Here is a 19,558-nt window from a genome sequence, read left to right on the forward strand (position 1 = left end):
GCCTCCTCTGAGTGGCATAGCTGTGCCCGAGCACCCAGCAGTGGGGCGGGGCACAATAGGACACCACAGTGTTTGGGAAACTCTAACCAAGGAGGGGACGGGAATGATCCACAAGTGATCACCTTGACTGATAGCAGTTTACGATGGAGTTAGATAACAAAATAAAGCTGAAATGAGGCAGGTGTCTGAGAAAATGGAGTGCAGTGACTTACACCCGAGGACAGGCAGCCCTGGGGGTTGTCAGGATGGCCGGCCATGTTGAATCTCGTAGGGCTCTTTTCTTCACAGACAACCTGCTGCCTCAGAGACACTCTCATAGCTGTGGCTGAGGGATGAAGCTGGAAGGAAGACTCATGGGGTCCCCTGTGAGCCTCAGATGACAGTCCCTTCAGCACAGGGCAGCTGAGGCAAGGAAGAAAAGTCTAGGGTTTTCTGTTTGCCTGTTTGGAGAACAGTGGTGGTTTAAATACATCATGCTACCCAAGATTGCATAGAAAGTGGCGCCTCCTCTCATGACAAGGACAGGGAAAGATGAACTTGCTTTAGCGTTCAGGAAGAAATGTTGATGGAAATATTAGACAATACTAGGTGGGATCTAAGGGCCAGTGCTGAGCTGTGCCATTAAAATTTTGGGGAGCCAGGAGGCTGACTTCCTTTCTGCCCTATGAATTCACTGAAAATTCTCCCTCCTGCCTTCTCATGGTTTTTTCCTCCCTCTCCCCCACCTGTGTGTGTGTGTGTGTGCACGCACGCACATGTGTGCACACATGCATGCTTTCTTTCTCCCACTGCACATGTTCAAAAGTAAAACGGTCTCACTTAGGCTGCTACCACACCAATGATGCTGCTCCTGCTCACACCCCACGCCATCCTCCTCCCGTCAGAGCAGGAGGGTGGAATGAGAATCATCTAAGAATCCATTCTCTTTACTTTTGAATAAACTACATCTGTTTTTAGGCCCTTCCCTAGTTTCTTCAGCTTACTTTCTCTTTAAATGGGTGTGCAAGTCAAAGCCCACATCGGAGCCCCACCAAGGTCTGAAAAGCATCTGCTTAGAAGCCCCTGGGGACCTCGAGGGAGCTCTTGTGCACAGTCCCCAGCCCAGGGCTGTCCAGAATCTCGATCCCGGAAGAATGATGTCCTTTAGGATGCAGTAGACAGCTTTCTCTCTGTTTCTTACAAGTTGTCAGTGAGAAGGGGGAACCAGACACGTGGAACAGTGTCACAGCGGCCTTGCCAGAGTGCCAGTGGTGTGAGCAGAAAGGTTTGAACTGCTGTTCTAAACCAGCCTGGTAGTGTGGAGACTTGAAGGGGATTGTATGATTACCCAGCCTGGCCATGCAAGAGGAAACCAGGCAGATTTGAGGAGAGGGGCTACCCATGAGTGGAGAGGAAAGTGAGAGCCTGCAGAGCAAAGTCCTGATGCCCAGAGTGATTCTGGGATAGAAGTACAGGACAGGAGGAGAAAGGAGAATCCCAGGCCATGCTTGGAGGTTGTGATGTTGTTGCAGAGACTGGACAGGAAAGAAAGCAAGAGGAAACCAGTGACAGGAAGCAGGTTTAACAGAAGTGGTACCAGCCTAGTCCTTAAAGTGACCACTTTATCCTTAATCCTACCACACTGGGAAACTGAGGTGGGCTTAGGCCTGCAATGAAATGATGGGACAATAATAACCCGGATTCAGGCATGTAAGTAAACGCCTCTGGCTGGACCTTTGAGGCCAAAGCTCCTTCCTTCCTACAGGAAAGAGGCAGATATTAAGACTCTTACAGAAGAGGACCCAGAAGTGAGTGAGGTTCTCCCTACAAGTCTGCATCCAGGAGGGTGGGAGCCCTCAGCGGAACACTCCAGCATAGAGCTCAGCTCTCCTGTCAAAGGGCCCCTCACTGAAAAGCCTGAAGACTGGCCAGGGAGGCTGTGCAGAGCCCACATGCCTGTCTTCATGAGTCTCTCTGGGTCACAGCCAAGAAGCAAGCTGCAGGGGCCCCAGGCGTGCTCCAACTCCGTGAGTCAGATTTTCCCTGAGGCAGAGGCAGGCTAAGATATTCCCAGGATTCTGTTTCATGCATAGAAGCCTATCTCAGCCATTTTCCCATCTCACACCTGGAGTGGGGGCGGCTCCCCCAGCCAGCAATGTTGGGGCTCCCTTGCCCTAGCCCCGAAGGAAGACAGCAGTCAGCTGAGACTGTGCACGGGATCTCACTGGGTACTGAATAAGCCTCAAGGGTAGGAGTGCCTGTCAGTCACCACTTTTCAGTGAAGGCAATGCTAAACAATGTAACTTACCTCAGGTGGAAGGGGCCAGGGAGCCTGTCTTCCCAGCAGTCGGATCTGCCCCCATCCTCCCCACCCACACACACAAACTGCAAACTGCAGCCCCAACAAAATGTTTGATGGTTCTCCCTCTCTCTGACATATCTGATACACTAATTATTCAAGGTTATCAAATATACATACCATAGCGTACATTCTCAGCTAAGATGCTGTTGGCTGTTTGCGGTCATATAAAATGAGAGGAAACTATCACTTAGAAGATCGCATCCATTTCAAATCTGGTGGCCTTGATCTTTTGAAAGCAGCCAGGGGGGCAGTTCGGAAGTCACCTGAATCGTCTCTTGTGTAAGGTGAAGTCCTGGCACTCCTCAGGCCTGGACCTATAGCACAGCATGTTCTGTGACTAAGTGATGGAGGGCACAATGGTGTGATAAAGGGCTGGGATGCCAGTCACTGAGCAGAGGGTGAGGACTGGCTCTCCCAGAAAAGCCAGCCTTGGCATCGCAGTAAGATCCTGCATCAACACACCCCACCCCTCCCAAAGGGGCAACGGAGGAGGGGGAAGGAAAAGAAAGAAGAGTGGGGTGTGATTTAAATCAGACGCCTCAGACTGCCAAGTAAAAAGGGATACTTCTACCCAGGTTACAGGTCTGGATAGGGACAATGGGGGCCCATGCTCAAAAGCAAACTGTGATCTAAACTACTGGCTCCCGTTGAATTTCCCTGCCTCTTGGACAAATTTAAATCAGACTTTCTGATACTTTCTCTCCCTTTTAACTTCTCTTGCCCTTGTTCTCTGCAGCCCCTTCTGAGGTCCTCACCATCTATTCTAAACACCGTCTCTGGGGGGCATGGGACATTCAGGCATTTGTGTCTTGCCTCCTCTGCACAGAGACACCAGGCCAAGCTACACAGTGACAGGACTGAAGCACCATGTGTGACTAAGTCAGTCAGAGCATTTAAGATTAAAAAAGCCGGTCGCGGGGTTGGGGATTTAGCTCAGTGGTAGAGCACTTGCCTGGCAAGCGCAAGGCCCTGGGTTCGGTCCCCAGCTCTGGGGAAAAAAAAAAGGAAAAAGAGAGAGGAAAAAAAAAAAAAAAAAAAAAAAAGCCGGTCACTGTGACTTGAAGAAAAAAAGAAAAAAGCAAGCAGGTGGTGAGTGTTGGGAGGCAGGAAGTAGCTGGGTCTCCAGTCACTGGGTAAGGGACTTGCCCAGCTTCCACTGTGCTCTCTTAGCTGTAAAAGGCAATCTCTGGTTTAAGGTCTGGGATTTTTTGGCTACTTCAGTCTGGTCTGAGATAGCCTAATAAACACCTCCAGTAGCATTTCAACTTTAGACATTTCTTGAGGAAATCATGGATGAGAACAGCAATGTAATAACTCCTTAGACTGGAGGTGTAGGCACCTGAAGAGAAAGACAATCTCAGGAAAGTCCTCGCTGCTACCGAGGTCGGAGCACTGCAGCCTCCTACACTGTGTGAACGTGAAAGTGGTCCCGAGGCGGTGATCTGAAGACACAACTTCAGGCAAAAAGGCTCCAAGATCAGTTTCCACATACTTAGGACGAGGGGCTCCTTTTTTTTAAAATGGTTTTGAAAATTAGTCACATAGTCCCAGAGGTTAGGCCACATTATCAATTCCCTTTCAAAATACCTACTTGGGCCATTTTAGGAACCTGATGGAAAATAATTCTGGGTAACAAGATGAAAATTATGTAACTGTGTTGTATGAAGTCAGCTGAGGGGTGGGGTGCCTTCTGAGCTCTTCCAGAGGGGTTTTCCTGCTCGGGAAGCATCACATCCGTTCACATGGTGCCACCGCTGCACTCGAGAAAGGCTCTCGGGGAGCTAACAAGGACTGCCTGGAGTCCTCAGCCCAGGCTCACGCTTACAAAAGGCAGCCCCATTGCACGGCTCCTGGGAAAGACAAGTGAGCAAGGCACACACCGCTGGTCTGTCCTGGGGACCTACCTCTTCCCTCTAAGCCTGTAGTCCCTGCCAGGGAGACAGCTGTCTGCCCCTTGCTGTCCCTCTGTTCTGTCCAGCTGGTTCAGAAAGGGCCTCTGAACGCTGGCAAACCTGGAGCCCGGACCCCCTCTGATTCACACTCCAGATACAAGCCCTTGGGTCTGGCAGCACATGTCAACCAAGTCCCAAACCGGTTTATTAGTTTAACCAAAAGGTAAACAGATGCTGGAGATGCACAAGGACAAGCGTGCGAGCAGCTGGAAACAAAACCCAGCTGTTTACCCAGAAGCAAAATTAAAACAACTGAAGTGGCATTAAATAAAGGAGGCCATGTTTTACCCCACTTGGGATTTCCATTGTCTTTTTGTAAAAAGGTAAATATATATATATATATATATATATATATTTTTTTTTACATTGCAGTATATAAATCTAGGCTCTACATATACAGTATAATTACACAGGGTGAGCACATGGTCATAACACGTATGTCTTGTGAGTCACACCCAAACCAGGGCAGTAGCTCTGCACTGATTCCCTGACACTGAGAAAGCCAGGCTGAGGCTAGGTTTACCTCAGCTTCCTGATGGCTGCAGTCCTTGCCATTTCCCCTCTGTGCTCAGAAGCACTAACCAAAGAAGGCTCACAAACAACAGAAGGTGCCTTCTGATGACCAGCTGAAAGCTAGCTGGTCTCCACGCTCCAGGCCAGTCTCCGAGAAACACCAGGGTCCATCTGGTGTCAGAATGTGCAAGACAAGGGAATCATGACTTCCTGGCCCTCGCTTTGGTCCACTGCCACGCATCTGAGCTTTTCCCGGTGTTTCTTGTTGAGTTCATACAGCTATTTACAGAACACAACCCCTACATCATCTTGGGGAGCTATAGTACAGGGTTAGAAAAGAAACTCCCTGTTACAATCTGGACATCATATTCTGGGTTGATTCTCTTTATTTTTGGAATAAAAACTGGCATTTGGAGAAAAAATTAAAAAGGGACAATAATTTGAAAGTGCTTCTTATACATGTCAGCTCCGTCACATATGGCTTTTTCATCCAGATCCCAGCATAGCTCAGACCGGAAGCACGAGTATGGTGCTGTGATTACTACAAACAAAACCCATCACCTACCAGTGTGGCTGGGAGAGCAAGTGTGGGGGGAGAAAGGAAGAGCACTATTGTTCCCATCTACACGGGTGCGCCTCTCTGAGAAAGGGCGGAGACAGCACCGCAGTCCCCTTTCTCTCCCTGTGACTGGAGCACAGGATGCTACAAAAGTGAAGGTGGAAATTAGCCACCATTAGTCAACGGGGACATTTTCTGAGGGGTCATTAACAGAGAGGCCGCTGCTCAGAAATCTTTTACAGGCTCGGAATGATTGCATGTAGCCAACTGCAGTAGAAATGTCTACACCTGAGGAACGGATTGCACATAAGAGAGGGGTACGGGGTTCCAGATGGCAAAAGACCAGACTACGCTTTTACATGCAAAGGGCCATCAGAGGGCGGCGGAGTGGTCCAAGACGGAGAAGAGTCCAGAGGAGCCGCTGTTCTTCTGCGCTTTCTTCTCTGGCTGAAATGTCACAGAAGACGGAGGCTACTTATGCGGTAATGACTGTGGTATGTTCTTTAGGAGAGAAGGCAGAAACACAACAGGGTTTCCAGGAATTGAAACAAGCGTGTGTTGACCCCTGGAGCATTGTTATGGGGACCAGCAAGGCACGCAGGCCTCTGAAGCTCCAGCAGACGCCAGCAGAGGGCAGAGACCACTGACTCATCCGAACCTTTCCATGGTGGCCTTTCATGCAGCCTGTGGCCACTCCAACCTCTGCAGTTTGGTCATCTGGTGGCACGTGACTGAGAAAGTAATCCTCTCGTCCCTTTACAAAATCAGAGCTTGGGCTTGTAATACTGGCATGAAGAACACTTGGTATTGGCAGGTCTGATTCTATTTACTTGGAAGGTGTGAGATCAGGTGCTCAGTCCCTTCTGTTTCCCTGTAAAAAGTGACCTCAACTTCCCAGGCCATTGTGCAAATTGGTTTTTCCATAGTCCAAAATATCCTGTATAGTCCCTCTGGTATATCCACACACACACACACACACACACACACACGCACGCACGCACGCACACGCACGCGCACACACACACACACACACACACGATATGTGTGTGTATATATATATATTTTAAAATATGAACCATTTTGTATTCACTCTCAGGCCTGAGAGCGTCAGTGAACCATTTATCCTTTTGATGTTAAATTCACTTCCACTCTCCCCACGCAGTGCTCTCTACACAGCTGAGCTCCATAAGTATCTGGCGCTTTCAGCAATGATCCTCAACCCTGGGTGGTTGGCATCACCACGGCTGTGCTCAGCTTCGCCCTGTCCCTTCAGAGGGTGACCTTGCTGTGTCTGTTACTCCAGCAGCCCCGCTTAGCTGTCCTGGGCATCGTCAGGCTGGTCCGACTGCGCATCTTCACCTGCTCCTCCACCGAGCTCTTTTTGCGTAAAATGAAATCAAAGTTCACTTGGCTATTCATGGCATAAAAGACATTTGCAGAGTCTGGGATCACCAGCTCTAGGAAAGAGAAGGACACGGCAGCCGGTCAGTGTGGGTAGGGCAGCCCATCCCTGACAGGCAAAAGTTAATTCTGCCCAGTTTCTCGTCTAGACTAGGCAGTGTGGATACTTCCTCATGACTAGTCCCAAAACACTTAATCCCTATCTGAACCTGAGCACTTATCGTTCAGACACAGAATGTGAGAGCTTGAAGAAGGTACAGGGGTAGCGACACCAAAGGTGGGACAATCCCAGGACCAGAGTGGGAATGAGGACCCAGGCTTCCTGGCTCCTGCTAGCCTCCTGTCATTGAGTATTCACATGCACTCCCACAGTCTATGGGAGTCCAATTACGTGAACGAGACCTACAGCAATTGTCAAAGCTCATTACTTGGATTAAGTTGAGATACTTTTGAAGTAATTCCAAGTCGAACCGATTATTTATTCTTTCTGAGTCACTGCTTTGTCCTGTTTGCCTTTCAACACTAAGCAACATCCGCATAAGACAGTGCACACCACTAATTTTTAAGCAATATTCAAATTCAGTGAGTTGTTATTACCAGTGGAATAATAGATTGTGTCAACAAAAAATTGTTTTATTCTGTTGTAAAAACCTTAGAATAATGGGCGGATGGATCTCCACTGGGCTTTGTGGATATGGGGTCAGGAAAGAAGATGGCAGAGGCTTCTGGCTGCAGACCTGCATGACGTGAGCTTCCAGGGAATTCCTCACACCAGGACCCTCAGCTATTCTAAGGTGAACAGGCTCTCTAAAACCACCACATGGTGTCCACGTGTGCCCCAAGGACTAACACCCCAAAGAGTCTTCTCACTCCTGCTCACCTATTCTGGGGCCACAGTTAACTGCACTCCCATCTGTACTGCGGTTGGCATTTCTGCAAAGCTCTTTCTGGACATTATTTATGGTGATTTCATAATTGCCCTGTGCTGTATGGGGGACCAGAGGGGCTTTGTCTCCAGAGAGCTGGTTAAGGACTATGGCTGGCAAGGCATTTGTCACAGCTGAGCCCAGGTCTCCCTCTTTGAGCCGCTGGGGCTGCAGACCCACTGGCCTCCCCTTGCTCTACACTGCAGACATGGTACAGTCTAGCAGGCCACTTTGGGGACTTACCTTTTTAACTGCAACTGCATTTAGGTATTCTAACTGAGAGCTGGGATGGCTCCACCTGAAAAGTGCTTACTTTACAGGCACCAGGACCTGAACTACACTTAAAAATAAAATAAAATAGCTAGATTTGAAGCTGGAGAGATGGCTGAAGGTTGAAGAACACCAGGGTTCGAGTCCCGACACCAACAGCCATCTGTAACTCTAGTTCCAGAATTAAAAACCAAAACCAAAACAAACAACAACAAGACCCAAAACTCTGAAATTGTGACATGAGTGCTTCCGGGTCTGACAGGACAGAGACTTACAATGTCAAGGATGTGTGTGAGGACCTGCCAAGACCCAACAGGTTCCATCTGCTTTTCACTGGTGTCACACAGACAGTGCACATGAAGATGCACTTCTCGTGGGGAACACAAACAGTGGGCAAGAGGAATTCTACAGAAAAGCCCAGAAACAACAGCAAACAGAGTTGGGATGGGGCAGCAGCTTCAAACACTTGATAAGGTGTCACCCCAGCACACCTAAAGTCACCACCAGGGGGCACGAGAGGCGGGGCAGTGGGTGAGAGCACTTGCTATGTAGGCATGAGAACTCCCTATCAGGACTGCCTGGGCTTGCTGGCCACAGCCTTGCTCCAGGCTCAGAGAGAACAGACACATTTTGTACTGTTCTGGTGAGGTGTGTGCGCACACACACCTGTGCACTCAGACAGACATGTGCATACGCCCCCATCACCACTAGGAGCCAATGAAAAGAAAGGCATTCCAGCCCTTTCTGCTGTCAGCAACTAAGCAGAGTGCGGGTGCGGCTGGCCCCTGCCATATGTGGAGAGTGCGCCCACCTTTGTCCTCCGAGATGACTTGTACCAGTTCATACTCCTCAGCTGGGTCCGACTCCAGATTGTGCTTTGACATCGCTCTCTGGATCACAGCAGGGGTCTTATCTTGGCTCGTCAACTGCAGAGACAGCAAACACATCTGTAACTTGGCTCGTGTTTCCTAAGCTCCTGACCTTTGCTGTCTGTGGGTCTCTGGGAAGGATGGAGCAGGTGGCGTAAGAACAGGACAGAGAGCCAGGACTCCTGAGTGCTAGTGCTGTGTCTGTCTGAGTAGGGTAAAGATGGCGGGTGGTGATCACAGCGCCCCCACCCCCACTAAGATGGGGAAAACATATTACCTATCACCCTACCCAAGTAATAAGAGAATATACATGAACTGTGAACAACGTAAGGCACTCTGAGCCCTGGGCCAATCCGATCTTCACATGCCAGCCCAATGCTATGACCCTAGTTGACAACTAATAGAAAGAAATGGATATAATTCTGCCCACTGACACTGCAAAAAAAGGACAAGAGACCTTTGCTTTAAAAAAAAAAAAATGAAAACCTATGTCCACAAACTTCTGAGCCACTAACGGAGAACAGACTAAGAATTAATACCTGCTACAGAGGAGAAGACTCACAAGTACACTGAGTAAAAGAAATGGCATCAATCAGAAACCCTGTGTCTGTGGCATCAGAAAACCAGCCTCAAGCTTAAAGGGAACAGACTGGTGGAGGTCGTGGGGCGTCGTGGCTTCACTTGGTTTGAGGTGGTCGATAGACAATATATACACAGACTTTTAAAACTCAAAGAACTGAACAGTAAGATTCATAACTGTGTGTAAATCACACATCCATAAAAATCAGCTTCTGATTAAAGCAGAAACGCTCTGTTCATCCTCAAGTCTGGTTTCCTTTTCTTCATCTCTGCCTGCTGGTTGATTTGAGCAGAAGCTCAGGTGACGTGAGAACATCTGTGTGCCGAATCCTCAGTGGCGACTCCAAAGGCTAAAGAAGTGAAGGGAGACTCAGCCTGTGCATATTTAAAAGAAAATCTGTTCTCGCTAGGAGCATATTGGTGGAGCTCGGTGCATGCGTGCATGGGAGCACGCACACACACACACACACACACACACACACACACACACACACACGCACACACACACGCACACACACACGCGCGCGCACACACACACACACACACACACACACACACGCATGTGCGTATACACAGAGCTTGATTTCCTCAGGGCCGAGGTGCCCTCTGACCTGGTGTTTGTGAGCAATAGACAGCAATTAGGGCTGTGAGGATTCAGCTAATGCTAAAACACTGGCTTACATACTTACAAGGAAGGAACTGGTGCACACAAAATTTTAAAGGAGGAAACTATGTTTTGATAATATAAAGGGAATTATCTCCAAGCAGAATCAAAGTAGACTGGTAGTGTACTGCTGAAGGGGGAAGGCTGCTTGTGGGTAAATGTTAAGCTAAGACAGATAAGATTTCAGTTTAGAAATCAAGCCATCCTCCTCAGTGAGAAAACCAGCTTACAAAACACTGGCCGTGGCCAAGGGCTTTCCTCGGGTGTTTATTATTTTGTGGCACGAAAGCTACACAGAAGAACTAATAGTTAAAATTAGCGTTAACAGCAGGGATGGCTCCAGATCTCACCCTGTGCAACATAAAGGATCCCAGGGAGGGACGGTGACAGGGACCGTTCTCCCAAAGGCAGTCCCTATACCAAGGAAGGAATACTCTAGGGACTCATCTATTTGTATCCACCTAGCACCAGGACAGTGAATTTGATCCAAGATGTCTCCTACATGTACTGTTTTCTCCTGACAGAGCAGAGCACACATCCATGGCATTAACTGCTGGGTGCATACATTTGTACCCTGATTCCAAACATTGTGGCCACATAGGTGGCCCCTAACTCTCGGATTAGCATATATAACAGAAGCATATGACTAAAGCGTGCCAAAAACATAACTGCTCCCGTGGGCCTTGGGCTCCCGCGGGCTGCTGTTCCTCTACTGTACCTTCGTTAGCTACTCCCTTAATGCTAGTTGAACTGGGCCTCATCCCACACTCATTCCCACTCAGTGGGACTGAAAGACATGTACTATTGGTCTCCAACACCAACTCTGCACCACCCATGCTTCTGGCAATCTATCAACAGTGTCATTCGGATGTCCCAATTTAAAGACCCCAAAACCTCCTCCTCTAGTAATTTCACCAGTCACGGGCCACCAGATGGCCCTGGGTCCTCCCTCTTCCTTACCCTCCACAACAGTTACCAGAAGGCTGCTAACAGGATGAATGGCTCTTACAGTAATGCCTTGTAGGACACTTTCTGTATCAGCTTTAGCCCTGGATCCTCATTCCAGCCCTTATCACCCTCTGCATGAAGATGGGAGCAGCTTCCTTGGTTGCCTCCCACCCGCAATGCTCCCTCCCTCCCAAGGCTCCACGAGGCGATCATTCCTTAACATGATGCCTTCAGTGAGACCTTACTGCCTGTACAATTAACACAAAGTCCCCCGGGGGGCCAGCAGACCATTTTCAATCTGCTCTGGCTTCTGTTAGAATATCATTTAGAATATGACCTCTCTCTTCTGTTCCAAGTTCTTCAAAGATCAATGAGTCTTACTCATCTCCCTCTCCACAAAGCCCAGGGCAATAACTAGTAACAACACATCCTCAATAATTACTGTAGTCAATGAATGGCTCAACAAAGGCTAAAAGGCAATGGCTTCACCCCACCTATGGCACACCTCGGCCTCAGCTCTCGGGCAAATGAAGACATGAAATTTACTATAGATTTTACTACAGAGAAGATTTCTCTCTCTCTCTCTCTCTCTCTCTCTCTCTCTCTCTCTCTCTCTCTGTCTGTCTGTCTCCCCAACCCCCAACTCTGTGTGCACATGTGCACATGAGTGTGTGTATGAGAGGCCCTGCTGACTAAGGAATTTAATCGCCTAACACAAGTCCTTACACAGCTAAGGTTATCACCATGAGAGGCCGTGTATGTATTCCAGAAAGACAACCATCATCAAAAGGAGCTTTGGAATTTTTCTAGTTTAATGAAGTTTTGTAAGAAGCACATAAAACTCAATTCCATTAACTGATGAAGTACAGCTACTTGCCTACTCAAACTCAGCTTGGTCTAGATGGCTAAGGGAGAAAACTTAGTCACCAGGAACTACACTACGGAGAAGGCGTGTTAATTTAGAAGTCAGTGCAATCGTAGGAAGAGTTCCAAGAAGGCGTGTGAAGCTAAAGCCTCTGCCCTGGACTACTGTCCCATGGTTACCCACACTGAGCATCATGGAACAGGACCCCAACCTCCATGAATAGGTTTCAACAACTCTTAAGATCTCAAAACTATATTCCGTACGTACCTGTGCCTTAGATAATCTTACCATTAACCTGCGCCCAGGAAGGCATTGCTACTCTTCATGCTGGGTTTGTGTGCATGTGCGGACAGCTATGATAACTGTGTATCACGGGTGTTGGTCTGCACAGCCGACAGACCCGCCCAGGCAGGACGGCCCCTTACCATGATGCTCTTGTACATGTTGCCGTTGTTGTCCTCTACGCTGATGCGGATGATGCAGGTGTCTTCGTTCTGCTGATTGTAAACAGGAGGCAGCACTGTGGAGGTAATGGACGTCACGGAGACAGAGCGCTTGTGCATTTTAGGGTTGTTGTTGCAGGCTGGAGGAGAGGACAGCGGGTTGATGAGGGACGACATCCCTGAGGAATTCGTGTCCATGGAATGGATGGAGGAGCAGGAGGAGGAGGACTCAGAGAGCTGGAAGAGTCAGCACATGCCCAGAGAAAACGAAACCATCAGAGCCTGGACCAAATATGTTTTGAGTTTCAAAACAGAAGTAGATACAGAGACTGGTCAACTCTAGTTATTTCCTCCTCCTCAATATGCCCTGGGTCTCTCCACACACAGAGACTCGGTGTGTGTCCATGCGAAGGCTAACCAGGAGATGGCGGCAGATACCAGACTAACACACCCGATAGGCTGAGCTTACGGATGCTGGGACGCGTTCTTTGTAAGAGCTCACTGATTCCCACCACCAACCCTTCTCAGTGTGGCCATGGAGAACATTCTGTCCTGCCTCCCTCACATTCAGTTTTGTAGTAGGAGATAAATGTCTTCATGTTTGGAAGCATCTAGTATAATTACAACTGCTTGTGTAGTTCTGCTGGGAGGGCCTCAGAGATCACCTGACCCCTTTGTCAAATAGAGAAGCAGGAGGCCCAGAGAGAACACTGGACCCCAGGTCTATCCACCCAGGCACACGACTACCAGGACCAGAGTACTGCATCTCTTTGCTGTGTTCACACAGCAAGTGCACAGCAACCACCAACTGATGTGCAGCCATGACGAGTTAGCTAATTTGTGCCAGAGCCTTGATGCCTTTAGTACTGAGACACTGCTAATGAGCTTTCATTCATCGTTCTCACTTAGGTCACAGCTGTCTGGCAGGGCAAGGGAGGGAGGGGCACCCAAACCCAGCATCATAATAATGCCGGGCAGTGATTCAGCAGAATCAAGGCACCTGCCTCAAAGACACAGCCTTTGAGCAACTCCACCACTTTCCACATTGCTGGTAAGACCAGGACCAGTGACATATACCTTCACAAGCTACATCAAGGCCATTCGAGAGATGTATGGCTGTAGTAATGTGCTTCTCTGAGTGAATGAATAATTATAATTCAACCAATGTTAGTAACCAGAAAAGGAGATGCTTAAAACTCACCAGGATGTATTCCTGACACAAAACCATTAAACTGAACCATTTAAACATCAATCATTATAGAAAAGTGTGTGTGCGCGCGCGCATGTGCGTGTAATATTCAGAATGAGTTAAGCTGAATTGTATTATAGGATTATTATATCCTATAAATTATTCTAGAAGTCATTAAAACTCATTATTAACCATATATATATATATATATATATATATATATATATATATCTGCCATTCCACAGAAACTGACTAAGGAATCTAGCTTTCTGATAATGTGGCTTCTTAAACAAATAGGGACTATGTTATCTGTGATTTCTCAGGGCTGCTTCTTCCTAGGACATCCTCTGTTAAGGGCTACTCCACAGCACGGGTGTTCTATTTTGGCCAGTGAACTACAATGCCAACTCTAATATGTAATATGTAATGTGCCTGCAGTGGGATTTCAGTGGCATTGTTTAGTCATGTGCTGCTGCTGCTGTTTGGAATTCTTCTGCTCCCGAGTGACTCAGCTTGAGTGCTTACTCAGAGTGGATAATTTTAACAGCACTCTCCTGCCTGCAAGTCTATCAGCCAGGAAGGTCTGTTCTCCAAATGCTGCTTGAAGCTTTTCACTTTCACCTTCCTTTTCCCCTTGGGCTCTCCATGATCCTAAGAGCATTTATAGCTGAGGTGATAGCAAATTAGGATGGTGAGCTCACATGCGCTATAGAGAGAGTGTCTGATGGGCCCCCACGCTCCTCTTAAGAATTTAAGTGCAGGGAGCAATCACAGAAGTAACTGTTTATACGTGATGATAAGAAGCATGAAGAAAGAGGACTGCAAATTACACTTTATTTTTAAATAAAACACCCTCACGTGGGAGAGCAAGAGAGAGCCATGGAGGCTGTAGGGAGGAGTTCTCACAGGACCCCAGGTTAGGACTGTGGAAGATAACCAGCTAGGTGCCTTGCAGAATGGTGAGATTTCCTGGGAAATACGCAGGGATCTTGCAGCATAGAAACTACACGTACCCATGTCACACACTCATCTTTACGTCTGTAGAAACCTGGCTCTGGGAAAGATTCATGTAAAAATATATAGACATAACCTATGAGAGAAATTAGTCAGACAAAGGACAGTTGTGACAACAGCAGCACGTGCATGATTTCAAAGACACCGTGCATGTGTGTGCGTGTGCTGCTGGGCACAGAGCCCACAGCTGTGTGCATGCTGGTTACACTCTACCAGTGAGCTACGTCCCCGGCCTGAATCTTCACGGTTTCATAAGGGTAACATGGTCTTACTCTACCCCTGCACCAATAGACTGAGTGACTCTACCCTCTTCCCAGACAGGAACAGAAAGGTGTGTGGGTAGCACAGCCATGGCCACTTCTGTATGACCCCAGATTATGGGATCCATTGAACATCAGACCCTGTGAAAAAGTGGACAAGTGAGACCTCAGTCAAGATTTTCAGAAATGTGTGTTAAAATCTCAGTGTGTGAAAGAGATGTGTGTGTGTGTGTGTGTGTGTGTTTATTTTGTGAGAGGATATATATATATATATATATATATATATATATGTCAGGGTACACACATGTAGAGGTGAGAGTATAACCTCAGGTGACAGTTGCAGCCTTCTGCCTTTCCAGAGACAGGTTGGTCATCATTTTGTACATACACCAGGCCAACTGACCTGGGAGCTTCTGAGAGGCTCCTGTCTCTGCCTCCAATCTTTCTGCAGTAGTTCTGGGATCCCAGGTGGGTATACCTGTCTGACGTTCTGTGCTTTGGAAGACTCTAACTCAGGGACTTAATATTTGTGTGACAAGTACTTCATCACTGAGCCATCTCCCTCTGGATTAAGATCCAACTGATGTCAACTCATGGAGAATGGCAATAAACCAGGTTTCTTTTTTTAGGAAATACGATTTCTGAGGTAATATCCAGATGTTAGCTGTCTGCAGCCTTTTTCCTTCAACTTATAAAATATGGAAGACCATATTGCTCTATCAGTGGCAAAAAAGAGAGGAATGTGAGGGCAGCTGGGTCTTCTCTACCTGGTGAGTCCTAAAATACACCTCAAATTAAAAGTTGGGGGCACTTGAAGGGTCTCAGACTGGCATTACTGCTGAGGACAGCATGCAAAGCAACACAAGTGGTCCCTACAGGGCAGAGGATGTAGGGCCTGTCACCTATACTCCTCACTGGTGTGAGCCTAAACTAAGAGGCCAGAAGAAATGACAAATGAACAAGTCTGGTGGCCAAATCTCTCCTCGAATGCTGGGGTTCTGGTTACGGCAGAGCTGACCTCTCTGAGCAAGCTCCTTGACCAGGAAGGAGACTAAAGGAGATATTTTCTCTTATTTATTTGTGCAGCCATGAGGAATGGACTGGTTGAGGATCCCACTATCAGTGGGTAGGGCTTGCCATCTATTTCCGCTGTAGTACACTGGGTCACCATTATCAAACCCTCACCCCGCTGCAAACTGCGCCCCCTGCTCTGTGATTTGTTTCCTGGTTCCTCCCACTGAAGCCAGATCGTATCTCCCAGATTCAGTTATTTATGCTGGACTGGACCACATGACTGCTTTAGGCAGTGGAATGTTAGTAGGTATGACCAAGAAGAGGCTCTCCCTGTGGGTCCTTCCGGGGCGGGGCTTCTTCCCCTCTTCTTCATACATTTCAGAATGCTAAAAGGATGTTCTGGAAAGCCCACTGCTCCAGATAAATAAGTGACAGATACCTGAAGCAAGCTTGGGGTAAAACTGTGGTGTAGGGCCAAGCCCAAAGTAGCCAGTTCCCAAGAAACATGGAGGTTGTTCTACATCACTGAGTTTAGAGTGCTTTCCTGGGCGATGCACTGTGAGCCAAGTGTGGGTAGGACAGCGCACGGCCTCACAAAGCATCCATGCTTCCAGTTCTCACATTTTGTTCCTGCTCAGGGAGTCCTGCATCTCTTGAGTAAAGTCCACATATTTCATGGCCATAACCCTTCAGTGCACTTAGATACGGGCACACAATGCTTCCAGGGACTAATGAATATGCCAAGTTCCTCAGTGCTTCCTATCTCTTCCTCTGAGGAATGGGTTTCCAGAAGAAACTCTGGTTCTGAGGTACTGAAAACTGAACACAGACATCCATCCTTCATGTGAGAAGCAGCACGCTGGGGGCTGTGACAGGAATGAGGATTCTGGGAAAGGGTAGCATTACCTTCTTCTGAGGCTCATCTGGTGTGTCCATGGGTGTGGTGGAGCCCTCCTCGGCCTCTGAGTGGTTTGACTCACAGGATGACACGCTGACTGAGTCCATACTCTCCCCAGAGCTCCCACTGGCTGTGGACTTGGGCTGCTCTTTGGTGGGGGTGCTCCCGGGGATGAGGTCAGACCCCAGAAACAGTCTGCAGGAGACAGAACGCCAAATATCCAGGCTGTTACAAACCCAGAACCCAGGACTGACTAAACAGTGTATGCCGACTGTGCCCTTAACGTTTTCAATCATGTCTATTGTAAATTAAAACAAAACACAGTACTATAATGTTTCTATAGGCCGTTTAACTGATGCAGCCAGAATCTTCCTAAGTCATTGGTCCTCCATCTTTTAGCAGTCAATGGATCACTGTGACAGGGTCAGAATATCCACACCCACCCCTTATTGCTTCGCAGCCTAAAATGAACTTTGCGCTTTGTGACACTGGAAAGGTGTGTGTGTTCAGGAGAAGCAGCCGAGGAAGAACACTTCTGCTTCAGGCCATCCTGCAAACTAACGTAACCCAAGTCCTTCTCCATAAAAAAACTAGGTAAGAAATAGTAAAACCTCTTTTGAGCTGAGCTGGTAAGATGTAAGGGAAATCCCTTCTGTAAGGCCAGGCCTTACAGAGAGAAGGGAACTGAAAGTCGGAAGCTGATGAGCTATTTCTGCAGCTGCTCTGGTTGGGAAACAGAGCGTATGAATGTTGGCAAAACAATCGTTGTTTTAGAAAGTACTAACCATGTAATTACACATAATGTGGGGTTCCGTTTGATACTTCCGTACATGCATGCGGTATGAACTGATCACAGATTTAACACATACATACTGAAATGAGGGTTCTGCTCACTAAAGTAAGGTTGATAGCATCTCTTCTCGTTTATGAAGCCAGGCACTCCAAGAGCTTTACCCTCGGTAAGGAGATAGGCTAGAAGAGTATCTTCCCACAGACACAGGAGACAACAGGGAAGTCTGTCTGTCCTGGCCTGAATTTGTACAGAATAAATTTTGTCTATGCACGAGGGACCTGAGGGCCATGAAGCTATGGAAACAGAGGTTAAGAGGTGTAATGAGCACACAGAAAGACCTGCACATGTGTGTGAGGACAGCCAGGAGACACTGAGGATGGAAAAGGGTGTGAGAAGATTCTAGAACTGCTGAGCCACAACAGCTCACTGATCCAGGAAGCATTGCACTCACATCACGAACATAACCGAGATGTCTGCAGGCAGCTAACTGGTGTGCCTGGGAAATGTTGAGGTGGGCTACTTGACCAGGGAGAACTGTCCAGTAGGCCCTAAGGACAGTCCTTGTTTGCCCCTAGCCAGTGCAGTAAAGTCACCCGAAAGATCGATCTCAAGTTTGTAAGTGAAGGGATCCACGTGAGAGAGAAGCTTCTAGAGTTAACACCTGCCTTCTCTGATTCCTTGGATTCTAACGATCAGCTTGAGGGAGCAGGGTAGGTCCTCTCAAGCTCCTGCTACAGAAACTGGTACAGTCCAAGCCTGGATCACATGAGCACCTTTTTATTCCCTTTCTCCTCTCCCTTAACCCTTCCACCTCTGTCTTCCTTTAGAATGTAATTTCACCGTGTGGTAACACTTCCGTGAAGTCAACTCTGAGCCGAAGCTGAGTCTGCATTTGGACCTCCCATTATAAGCACATGATACTGTTTCCATACTTCGGTTTCCTGGGTTCTGATCAGAGCTAATTATAGAAACTTTCCTAGATCATGTTGTTGATTTTATAAGCATATGCATTTGCTCTTATAACAGCTTTGGCTTTTGGCTCAACATATCCACTCTAAACATACTCACTAATCACTGTGTGTGAAGTAGCATTTGGGTCCTGTGAACAGATAAACAAATAAAACCAAAGTTCCTCTCCATGGAGCTGACATTCTATACAGACACAGGCAGTATACAGCATGGTGGAGAAGTTAATGCTATGGGAAAAACAGCTGACAGGATGAGAATGACCAGAGGAGCGCGCACCACCAGAAGAGCTCTTAGGAGAAAATATTCTGGTCAACATCTGAAAAAAGCTGGTCAGGAGAAAAGACCACTTCCAGCCATAGGAGGGCTGGTGTGAAGGCCCTGAGCAGGTAACAGCCTGGTGTGCTTTATGGCTGGTGTAGTGAGTCTTGGTGAACCAGAGCAACTGCCGTAAGCCAGGAAGGGTTGGGAGCAGGTCCCATAAGGCCTAGTAAACTAGGACCTAGAGTTCAAAATAAAGACCTTACTTCAAAATAAAACCTTGGGTGTTTTTTAAAGTGACATAATCTATTGTTCAATGGATCACCCGGCTGTTTGGTGGAGAATGAACTGTCGAGACAAGAGGGTGATCAGATGACTGTAAAACCACGCTGGAGCGCCCAGGAGAGGAATGCATGAATCTAATGTGCCTTGGAGCTCAGGACAGAAAATGCACCCTTTAGGTGAGCATTAGGAGCTGCTGAACACACAGTTCTCTCCGCCCTCTGACAGGACCCCGACGGGGGACTCACAGGCTCAGTCTCTTCACCATGCTCTTCCGAGGCTTAGGGGAAGTGGTGCTGGCGTCAGCAGCGGCTTCGATCTCACAGGAGAGGGCATAGCTGAGAAAGACAGGGAGGTCTGAGGTCATATTCAAGCACAAAACAGATTCCCAACTCAAGGGATTTATTGGAATACTGGATTTAGAGGAAGGTTCTTCATAGCCAAAGCTGTGAACTGTGGTGTCCTAACAGACACCTAGCTTGCTGATGGCCACATTGGATAAACTTACACCTCACGCCTCCCCTCCCCCAACTCCTCTCTTCATAGGCAGA

The 19,558-nt window shown here is 47.8% G+C and overlaps 1 protein-coding gene across 5 annotated transcripts in view; it reads right to left on the reverse strand.

Annotated features, from left to right (window-relative positions):
• Nucleotides 1-4,416: 4,416 nt before the first annotated feature.
• Nucleotides 4,417-19,558, reverse strand: part of Rgl1 (ral guanine nucleotide dissociation stimulator like 1) — a 278,552-nt gene continuing 263,410 nt past the window's right edge. For all 5 annotated transcript variants that reach the window (XM_087580169.1, XM_087580166.1, XM_087580168.1 and 2 more), the window contains 5 exon segments: nucleotides 19,256-19,345; nucleotides 16,714-16,900; nucleotides 12,313-12,567; nucleotides 8,774-8,888; nucleotides 4,417-6,822 (listed from right to left, as the gene is read on the reverse strand). In XM_087580169.1, the coding sequence (XP_087436295.1) occupies nucleotides 6,635-6,822; nucleotides 8,774-8,888; nucleotides 12,313-12,567; nucleotides 16,714-16,900; nucleotides 19,256-19,345 (835 nt within the window). In that variant the 3' untranslated portion in view covers nucleotides 4,417-6,634.

Source organism: Rattus norvegicus, chromosome 13 (genome assembly GCF_021556685.1).
Source record: "Rattus norvegicus strain SHRSP/BbbUtx chromosome 13, alternate assembly SHRSP_T2T, whole genome shotgun sequence".
NCBI classification, from domain to species: domain Eukaryota; kingdom Metazoa; phylum Chordata; class Mammalia; order Rodentia; family Muridae; genus Rattus; species Rattus norvegicus.